This window comes from Drosophila hydei, unplaced genomic scaffold (assembly GCF_003285905.1).
Source record: "Drosophila hydei strain 15085-1641.00,03,60 unplaced genomic scaffold, DhydRS2 tig00000001-arrow-pilon, whole genome shotgun sequence".
NCBI lineage: Eukaryota > Metazoa > Arthropoda > Insecta > Diptera > Drosophilidae > Drosophila > Drosophila hydei.
Window position 1 is genome coordinate 6,738,929 of NW_022045643.1, and position 10,960 is coordinate 6,749,888.

The 10,960-nt window shown below is 38.1% G+C and overlaps 1 protein-coding gene across 4 annotated transcripts; it reads left to right on the forward strand.

Annotated features, from left to right (window-relative positions):
* Positions 1-445: 445 nt before the first annotated feature.
* On the forward strand, positions 446-6,941 carry LOC111592260 (organic solute transporter alpha-like protein). 4 transcript variants are annotated; one of them, XM_023304348.2, is made up of 4 exons: positions 446-510; positions 4,835-5,325; positions 5,833-6,567; positions 6,632-6,931. In XM_023304348.2, the coding sequence occupies exons 2-4, from the start codon at positions 5,193-5,195 to the stop codon at positions 6,739-6,741; spliced, it is 978 nt and encodes a 325-aa protein (XP_023160116.2). In that variant the 5' UTR covers positions 446-510; positions 4,835-5,192; the 3' UTR covers positions 6,742-6,931. The 4 variants fall into 4 exon arrangements, with proteins under 4 accessions (XP_023160116.2, XP_023160117.2, XP_030079143.1 ...); XM_023304349.2 differs by having other exon boundaries at positions 446-492; XM_030223283.1 differs by having other exon boundaries at positions 452-530.
* Positions 6,942-10,960: the final 4,019 nt, after the last annotated feature.

A 10,960-nucleotide genomic window follows, 5' to 3' on the forward strand; every position in this document is an offset into this window, starting at 1 on the left:
TTGGGTTTATCTGTTGCCAAATATAATATGTAAATATAATAAATACTTAACACAGAGCCGTGAGATTTAACAAGCATTCACCAATGGCAGCGAATGATGCTACAATGCGTGGCAGCAAATAGCTTTATGAGCTTAACGCGCCCCTTTGCTCATTTTACATTTTTTCGTCTTTACTCAGAGATATTGCCAAAAGGGCGATTCGCACAAGTCTAAACGATTTCTGCAACAAATTCATCAATCTGCCATTTCGACTCTACCTCAATTCGCCAATTTCACAAGTTACCAATACGGTGCTGTAACAACGTCAGCGGTAAGTGCTATTATTATTAATATTGTTGTTGTTGTTGTTATTGTTGCTGGTGCTGTTTTTGGCTGGGCGCATAATATTTTGGTTCGTGATCGGCATTGGACTGAGCGAAAATTTTGTTTGAGTTCAGTTTGTGGCCAGCGCGCGAGCTAACGACACACGGCGCGGCAAATCGAATCGCTAGAGTGAGACAGTGCTTAATTGTAAGAGTGAGAGCGGAAATGTAATTCGAAAAAACATTTTCAAAACAAAACAAATTTCAATACGAGCAGTTCGAGCCGGTTCAAGGGGCAGTTGGGATTTCGTACAATTCAATAAAATTAATTCAATTTATTTTGCACTAAAAAAACAATCAATTCATATTGCTAAACAATTGTCTGTATTGCAAATTTTTTCAAATATTAATTGAAAATTAATTAAAATGTGTCATGCTTTTGTCTGCAATTAAACGTCAATTGCAAAAAGCATGCAAATAAATAATTGTTAAGCTGGATGAGCTTTGTTCGACACGAGTGTTGATGGCCAAGGTCAATGAAATGTGCCATTGGCAACTCTATGAGGGGAGAGACTAGGAGAGAGTTGGTAAACTTAATTGTGCATTTGAGCATGTAATAACGATGATGAATAGCTAATGATGAGATTTGCAATTTTATATAATTAGAACTGTTATAGCTCAAGCCAATTGATTGTTGCGTATTAAAAGTGTTCAATGCAATAGGTGAGATTTGTAAAATTAGAATTTTTGCTAGCTCAGATATCTGGTTGAATACGACTATAATATGTATGTGCATTAACAATTGATCGAAGGCAATTATTTTGACTTATAAGAATTCTGAACAACTTTTTGTAGTACAGCAATTTTGTAGCGTGAAAACGTGCAAGAATGCAGTTGACTTGAAAGAATAAATCTTTTGGGGAAAATATGTAATAAAATATATTTATAAAATATAAATAATTAAAATAAAATTTATTAATATAAATAATAAATAAAATATCAATGATAAAAAATAAAATAAATAATATAAAATATTTAAAAATTATCATATATTCAAACAGCTTTCTCGAACTAAAATTACAGATTTTGTTGTTAAAAGAAGTTAAAGTTTTAATACATTTTTGTAGCCTGTTAAATAACTAAGTTAATTACAGCTGCCTTGACATTTTTATAATAATAATATGAATAAAATAGTTAAGAACGTTGAAGTCGTTCGACTGGAAAGTTGCAAAAAATATGCGAAATATTTACTGCTCTACTGAGTAGAAAACTTTAAGCCAGCAGCAATAGTGGTCAAATGCATAGCGTTCACACAGACAGACGAACGGACAAGCAAGACAAACATTGCACAAAACCAATATGCTTTTAAATAATCTTATTCTTCTTTTTTTCATTTCTCGCTCTTGATTTAATACATAGTATAATGTATTTATTTATTTGCTAAAATAAAATTCCCTTGAATTTCGTTTAAAGAAAATCCTCAAATTTATATGCACAATGTTGTGCGTGAGAGAGAGAGAATCGAAATTTTATTGCGTGGAATATTTTGTGATTTCGATTACCGCTGCGAATAACTTTTCCTCAAGTACAAAGAACAAACAATTGCTAAGCATATTGCTTGCTGCTGTTGAATGGGTATTTATAATTTTATTTTATTTGCTGCATTTTTTTTCTTACATTTTCTTTGAGCTGTTTCTGTTGGCCATGTCTGAGGTCGTGTATCGTCTTTATTTTCCGTATGTTTTGTCTCTCTCGTGTGAGTGTTTGTTATTTGAGATATTTGAAAGCCTCGAGTAGCGCTCAAGTGGTTGCCACACAGCGAGGGGCAGCAGCCGTGGCCAGGGACAAACTGGCGACTCGAACATTTGTCATGGGTTTTTTCTTTCATCTTCGGCTCGACTCGGTTTGGCTCTTCAAAGCCTAACTATCTCATTGAAATAAAGGTGTACTTTAGCTTCAACTGGTTGCACTAAGCAAGCAAAACAAATGAAGTAGTCTTTCGCAGTTTTTAAAGTTTGTTAACTTATTTCATTTACACGTTAAGTGGGCCAAAAGCGGATTGCAAAACTTTTCCAACTTGGCGTATGAAAAATCTCTTCAAATTTTTACAAGCTCTTTGGCAACTTCTATTGTTGCTTAAAACTTGCACAAGGATTATTATTTTCATCTTTTACATTTATTTTGCTCCATTTTGTCAGTAATTGCAATTTTGTGTCTCGTCATTTATCTGCTTTATTTATTCTCCTCAGCTCTGCGGGTTGCAGAAAATAAATTATATTTTCTGAAATATGTCAAGCTCGATATATCAAATTTGAGTTGTCATATCTAAGCAAATATGGCTAATTTCATCAATTTTCTAATAATAATTATCATGCTGTCATAACATAGATAAGCTATGATTGTCGAAGCATATGTTGAATAAAAAAAATAATTTAAATAGAACAAAATATATTATTTCGGTTTTGAATTTTAAAAATGTCTCTAAAATTAATTAAATTATTAATTAAAATATTTTATTATTTAAAAAAAGATTTTTTGCTCACTAAAATTTACTTTTATGAGAAACTCTTTAAAAGAAAGAGTATATTTAAAATTTGATGGCTAATCTTAAGTTCATAAATTAATTTCGTTGTTGTTGTTGTTTATTGCGTGAATTGACCATTTGCGATCTGTTAAAAATTTGATTTTTATGACGTTTATCCGACAGGCTTCGTTTACGCACTAAAAAATGTGCTAAATGACAAATTCAAATTCGAGTTCTATGCTAATTGCTTAACAAAAGCATATGAAATATGTTATGGAGTTGTTGTAAATTAATTATAGAAAATTGATTAGCAATTTCGTAAGCAACTGGTGAAATTAATATATATGTACATACATATATATAGAGAGACAAAAAAGGTCGATTTTATTTCCATGCAACGAAATTTTGTGCAGAGCTTTTGGCACGTCTCTGGCAGCTGCTCTGAAGGTCGCCGGCTGAGTGGAAATAAATAATTTTTTTTATGTATTTGCTGTTGGTTTTTGCTGGATTTTGATACTGCAACAGTTGGTTTTTTTAATTATGGCAAATGACTCGAGTGCCGGTTAACACGGACGACAAAAGCAACAATTGCTTACATAACCAGGCAGACAAGCAAAAATATACTCACGCCTCAGCCATAGGCATGGCCATGTATACATAACTGTGTACATACATATATCTGAGCAAAACGTTTTTAGTATGCCCGGTCGCATGTTGATTATGTTTTCGAAACCAGTTTTTGGGGTGCCATCAGTCAGTTGGCACACTCTCCAGCTCGCTCGCTTCACTCTCACTCTCTCTTAGTCTCTATCTGCATTTCCATTTCTTTCTCCAGCTGAATCTTGTATGCTCTTTAGTGTGTCGACCTAGACCAAGTCACGTGCCTGCTTATAGCATCAACAAATTCAGCTACGCTTATGATTTGCATTTTAAATATGGCTAAAGGTATTTTGAGCATTGTAGCTAGGCTAGTAACGCTCTGCTGAGGATGAAGACAACAGTTTAAATACGCACTGAACGGTTACTTGAGTGACTCTTATCCAATTACCAAGTACAGCTGATAGGGAAAGCTTGTCACATTCACTCGTTATTCCCATTTCAAATATACAATTAATTTCAATTGATCGATGTTCCTATAGGAGTTATCTCTAAGCAGGCACATGAGCTGATTGCTATTGACATTTGGACTCTGATGGCATTACACATAAATCACTTCCGATATTTAAAGCTTATCAATTTTCTCACAGCGCTCACAAATTAAAGTGGAATTTATAGCAAATCACTGACTAGACTAATGAAGAAGTTGCCAAACTCAAGCACCTTGTTCGACCACATTTAATCAAACGAAAAATAGATAAGATTCCGAATTACGAAGGGGATTTAATTTTAGTTTTTATGCGAACTCACTCAAATGATTTCTGAATCATATTTGATTTATGTTTTATATTTGTAATATGATTCACTTGAAGTGTGTGCAGTATAAAGGGCATTCGCTAGTCGCTCAAGCAGACATCATAGATTGTCTGTGACAAGTTGGCGCCAAGCTATTGACCTGTCTTTAATATTGTATAATGTAAGCATAACAAATGATTTTTATCCCATTCTCCTTCATGAATACTATATCTAAGATCACATGACCACATGAAATAAAAACATATTGAAACGCTCGACTGTTTCTTAGTCAATTTGAGCAATTCACTTGGTTCGCATCGAATGTGAAGAGTTGCAAAAATAATCAGAAATAAGATTAAGTTTAAAGAGCTAAAAAATATACAAATTGAGTTGAATTGAAAGTGAAATTTCTTCTAAGAAATTTGGAAATTTCTAAGGAAATCGCCAAGGTTCATTGCCTACATTTGAATATCTCACATGTCTAGACATTTGTTTAGCATCAGTTAACGGAAACAGATTAATTATCAATTGTTTAGACTGTACTACCTCGAACTCTCGCACGTGATCTCAATGGATTGACTAAGCAGTTCCTTTTTGAATTTGTGTTTCGCTTTAGGTAATTGGCATTGCCGTCTCTAGTTAACTCAACACTTTCTCCGGTGGAAGCGGATGCGGGTGCTTAACAGATTGCGCAAACTTTGAGATACATTTATGAGTGCTAACAAAACGGCAAAAGGCAAAAGGCAGCCTCGTTCGCCGGAAGAGTAGACGCATCTGTTCACAGACAGTCGCACAGTTTTGTTTCAGTGATAAAATGTGAAGTGCGGCAACTGAAGTGAAACAAAGTTGAGAAAAGAAAAAGAAGTAAAAACACTAAACATAAAAGCAGCACAAGTCAGCTGCAAAGCCGCCAGCTTAAAACTTGCCCTAGTTCGAATTTATCATAAATTTACGCACACATAAAATAGTAAAATATGAGTTCCCCCGAGGACTTTGAGATGCTGCGGCTGCAGGAGCAGCAGGAGCAAGTCAAACTGGAACGGGAATTGCAACAGAATCACACCATCAGTATGCACAGCCATCCCAGGCTCTCAGAGTATTATACATGTGAGTAAAGAAAAAACGCCAATGTCTACATAAATCAAACTAAGTTGAAGTTAAAGTCGCTTAAAATATTAGTCATATTTCTAATAACTATTGAACTAAGCTGACAACAATGACTGTGCTTAATTGATTTACCTTCTCTAGATTATTTATGGCTAGGTAATTTTTGGCTGGTTAACATGTAGATAAGCCATCTTAACAGCGCATCAATGTTATATTATAATTATCTCTTATGCCCAACTCCTCTATATATGACAGCCATCCCAGGCTCTCAGAGTATTATACATGAGAGTAAAAGAAAAACGCCAATGTACATAAATCAATCTTAGTTAAGAAGTTAAAGTTTTTTAAAATATTTGTCATATTTCAATATCAAATGAGTCTTAAATAAAGAATGATACTGCTAATTGGTGTCAGCTCACGCGCAACTTGTCAGATTTGCCAGTCATGCAATATATTAAAATTTTAGAATGTTATATTCTAATTATCTCTTATGCCCAACTCCTCTAGATATGACGGCCTTTGTCTCGCTGGCCATCTTCGTGGCCGCAATGCTGACCATACTCAACATTTCCATATATTTGACAACTGTGTCGCGGCTGCGTCGTCATCTCAACAAGCCGCTCCTGATTCCCTCCATAGTGATGGTCAGCCTGTATCCGGTCATATCGGTGGCCGCCTTGGTCACCATACTGGTGCCGTATTCCTGGTTCATTTGCCACACTGTGATGCACGCCATGTTCATGGTAGGCGGACCCACTTTTCGCATGCTGCTCTTTCGCTATGTCGAATCGGAGCAGAACTATCTGAAGGAAACATCCGGCGAGCCGGTCGCACTGAATACACCGCCCTGCTGCTGCTGCTGCCTCTGCTTGCCCATGGTGGTGCCGACGAAGGCGAAGCTGTGCATCTCCCGCTACATGGTCTGGCAGATGCCCTTCTGGCAGGGCAGCATTATGCTGGTCATGAACATTCTCTACTATCGTGATCTAGAGCTGTACCATGAGGTGGTCTACTTCTTCATACCCTTCATCATCGCGTCCATTGTGCTGGGCGCCTGGTCGCTGCAGATCACGGTGCGCATGATCACCAAGCTCCATGGCGACTATCAGCTAAGGAAGAAGATGTTCTGCCTGCAGTTGGTTGTGCTGCTCTGCAAGTTGCAGTATTTGATACTCTACGAGCAGCTGAACTCCCTTAAGCTGGGCGGCGAATACCCCATCAATCATACAATTTACAAGCAGAGTAAGTGTATTAAGAGAGAGTGCAATTTAAGCATTTATTAACTTCTCTTCCATTTGTTCTGCAGCCATCATCAATATTCTGATACTGGTCGAAATGGTGCTTGTATCCATGTTGGCACAGAGCGCCTATCGCATACCCATTCAAGTGCAAATCGACGACTCGAATCGCAAGTGATCGAATTGCAAACTTTAGTTGGTTAGTGACACGAGTAGCAAAAGATTGTGATAATTTAATAAAGACAAATTAGATTAAAATAATATAGAGATGAAATTTAGAGAATAAATACATATTATTGATTGATGTGAAAATGAGAAGTGTATGGAGAGACAACAAATTTATTGAGACAAATAGCAATTTGGATAACCTGGAGCCATCTGCCGTCGTCTGATTTTCGGCAATAAAAAACTAATTTATGGCATTATAAACCGTAGTTTGTAAATATTAAGCAAAGTTATCTAGTTCACTTTAGTTGGATTTAGTAAACAATTCTTGTGCCCAGGCGGTGTCACAATTCCTAAGGCTGTAATTCAAACAAAATGGGTCGAATCTCAGTTGCCTTGTTGGCCGAATAGCCGACCACAAATCATGTGTTTTCCCGGGGTTTGCCTGGCTGGAGTCAGTGTCCAGCCCGGCTCAAGCTTGAGGGTTCCCAGGACACGCGTGTCGCGTTTAGCTCATAATTCTCAATGGCCTCAGGGGGCAGGAGCTGGAGCTGGGGCTGGGACTGGGGTTGGGGTTGGGGTTGCGCTTTACATTTTTCAGCAAAATTGTATGCGGCTTAGAGCGAATGCATAGGCGCCATAAAAATACAATAAATAAGTGTTGTTTTTTATTTTGTTTTGGCTAGATAGCCTTTTTCGGATAACTCAATTGCCGTCGTTGGGGCATAGCTGGGACTAGCCAGCAGGCGGACACAAGCGAGGAAAACAACAGCAGCAGCAGCAGCGGAGACAGCAACAACACCAACAACAAATGCGTGTTGCTGCGGCAGTGCGTTGAAATTTATGATTTATTTGAAAAGAAAGTACATTGTGCGCTGCCAAAATAAATCACATCGAAGACGCTGCCAGAGCGCTGGCAACAAGAAAAGAACGCCAGCGAACGAAAATCAAATAAATAATGTGAAACAGTGCAACAGCCGTTTCGGCCAGACACGCAGCGCTCATGCCCTAACGTAAATTAAGAGATGAAATTCAAACTTTAGCTTCATACTTTTCAGCTGAAAATATATTTTTGCTGCATACTTTTGTGCTGCACAGAAATAAAATGTGAAATTATATATATATTCAATTGCATACTTTCGCGCTGACATTTCATTTCAGCACAAAAGCAGGCAATTAAAAATATACAGATTTCCATGGCATACTTTCGTGCTGACAGCTTAATTCTGTTCAGCACAAAAGTATGGGATGGAAAATATACAGCTTTCACTCTACTCTCAGGCAATTCTCCTATTTCTTATGTGTTGCAAGCAGCTTGCCCGAACTGAAATGCCGCTCGAGAGTGTTTTATCGAGGTGCTCGTTTTTGGGCAGGAATAGGGCCACAACAGTCAAGTGCCTTGGTCGGTCGCTGTTATCTTATCGTGCTTTTATGATGTACACAACGCCGCAGAGCGCAGCTATGAAAAGCCTTTGCCAGCTAGCGCCTGCCCTAGTCTTCCTTTTCCCACAGTGCCTGGCATACTGACAGCTCTTGTGTCTGTCTACCTACTTATTTGGAGCGGAGCTGTCGGTTTTTATGAAGACGCTTGTTTACTTGGTCTTCGCCACGGAGTCGTCGAGCTGCCAGCCCTGTCTGGCCCTGCCAAGCGCTGGCCTGTCCTGGCAAGGCAAGTAAATCAGATTAAGTACCCGCTGCTCATTTTGATGAGTTGCAAGTGCCAACAACGGCCAACGAGAGGATGAACACGAGTACGCGGTACGCATCCAGATTAGGTGGCTGCGGGGTTGCAATTTTGTGCGGCTTTTTGATTTCAAATTGGATTTTTGCAACGGATATGTGTGCGCGTGCCACACACATCAGAGTGCAAAAAAAACTTAATTAAAATGCGCACAGCAATGTTATTTAAGCTATCGAATAAAGCAGCATATGTGCCTGCCTTTGTTGCGAGTTTTTCTTTCTTATTTGCTTGCAGCAAAATCAAACTAATTGCAAAAGGGGAAAAAACTGTATGAAACAAGGGAAGCTGCGAAGGGTTTGTAGCTACACCAAATAGATATTGTTAGCTTGAATAACTGTGCGAAGCTGTGTGCGAAGCTAAGGCCAATCAATACATAAATTAAGTTTTCCTTCTATAAAACATATTTTTTATGTCTGTATTTATATCAGAGTTTATCTGATTTGTAACTTTCCAACTTTAAAGATAAATCAAATACAAAAATTGTTTTTAGTTTTTGTTAACGCGATTTACGCTTTTGCTAACATTAATAAAATATTATAGCATACTTTGGTACTTTGGTTAGAGCAGGGGAACGAAGTGATAAAGCTCTTTTCAAATGCCAGCACGAAATAAGTTGGAGAAATGTTGACGCCCACTTGATGGCCGACGTCTGCTTCTGGCGCTGCGTCTGCTGCTGCTTCTTCTGCTGCTGGCAATGTCTACGCGGCTTGCGATGTCCAAACACGTTAGGCCATCAGCTGACACAACAGCAGACAAACAAGAATAGCAACAAACAAACGCAGAGGCTGTCAGACAGTGTCTTATGTCACTGTCCATTAGACGCCAAAGGAAGCCCCTCGCTCTCTCTTCCGGTTGGCTCTTTAAGCTGTTCATCGAATTGCTTGCGGCTGCCCGGGCCCGTCTCAATGCTGAAATAGAGGAATATTCATCGAATCGCTGTGGACCTAGGCTTAGTCCCAGGGCATGACTTATAAGAAAGATAAATTTCATGGCTGCTTGAGCGCGAAAACACTTAGACAAATTAAATAATGCGCATACGCCATGTTGTGCGACCGTTGAATTCAACTAATAGAAATTATAACACAATATTTGTCATTCACAGACAATTTAACAGATTCCACGATGATGCGCAACTTCTGCAGGCATTTTATGATTATTGACTTGAGTCGGCTTTCGTTTGTTTTTTTATGTTTTCTCGCTTCTTATTTTTATTTTTTTGCCGTTCTGTCTTATGTCTTATGGCTTTTGTTTGTTTCAGCATTTTGAGTATTTATGCCTGTTCTTTGTTTAGGGCTTTTGTTCCCTAATTCAATCGCTTGCTTCAGCTGTTCGCCCATTTCACTGGTGCTAAGTAAATAAGTTTTATGACCTTTTTTGCGCTCGTGCCGTGCGCTGGCAGCCTCGTAAAATTGCGAATGCCAGTGCCTTATGCTTGATTGATTTCATGCCAAACTTTGCCCTGATTTGACAAGGTTTTGATTTTTCCGCCTTCATACCGGCGCAATTGACACGCTCGAAGCTTTACGCTGTATTTGGTGTTTAGAAATTGTGAGCTTGCCGCCGCGGTTTTCTCTTTATTAATAATTTTTCTTGAAATAAAACTTTGTGAAGGATTGTTTTGTTTATTATAAGTATTTTTTAACCTTATTTCTAGCTGATGTCTGGCTTTGCAAGAGTTAGAGTTATAGTTAGGGCATATAGAATATGTACTAATTGCAATTGATGAGTAACTAAATTATATTTATGCATTTTATGTTCAGCTCTAGCTGTAATTTTCAATTAAAACTTGTGACCAGAAATGCGCTGCTGAAACTGTGACAGCCTGACGGAAATTTGCATTTTGCACACATTTGCTTTGATCAAATATACTCTATTCAAAAGTGAAACAAGTCTGATGGGCTTGTAGTAAATTATATGCGTTTACTGATGGGATGCATGTGCGATGCGTATTTTCATATAAGACTCAGCATTCAGTAAACTCCTTCTGCTAGCTTCTTCCCTGTGGCCTGCTCTGTAAGCAGAGTATGCTGCAGTCGTGAGTGGGCGAGTGCAAGGCCTTTACTTACTGGCTGCTGCTGTTTTTAAAATTAGGCAAACACGCTTTGTATCATTTAATTAAAAACTTTTTGGAGCGTTGACTTTTTCGGCCAAAGTCACAGCAGGCCACATATTTAAGCCAGCGGAGCCGCGCTGGCGCCTTAAATTAATTAATGCGCCGCTACGAGGCATAAGAAAAATATTTGTGCATGTTTTGGCATAATTAAACGGGGTTTTTCGTACACTCCAGTTAACAGAGAGCCAGCAGCGCCAAAGGTGAACTGAGTCTATGTTTTTCTTAAATTCGTCATGGATTGCTCGGCTTTAAGCGCAGTTTCAACTAAGCTAATATTAATGAAGCGCTAAGAAAATATTATGGCTCTTAGCTTAAATGAAAATTAATGTTAAATTAGAGCTCGTTTACGTTTAAAGCTAACTTCAAGCTCAACTGCAG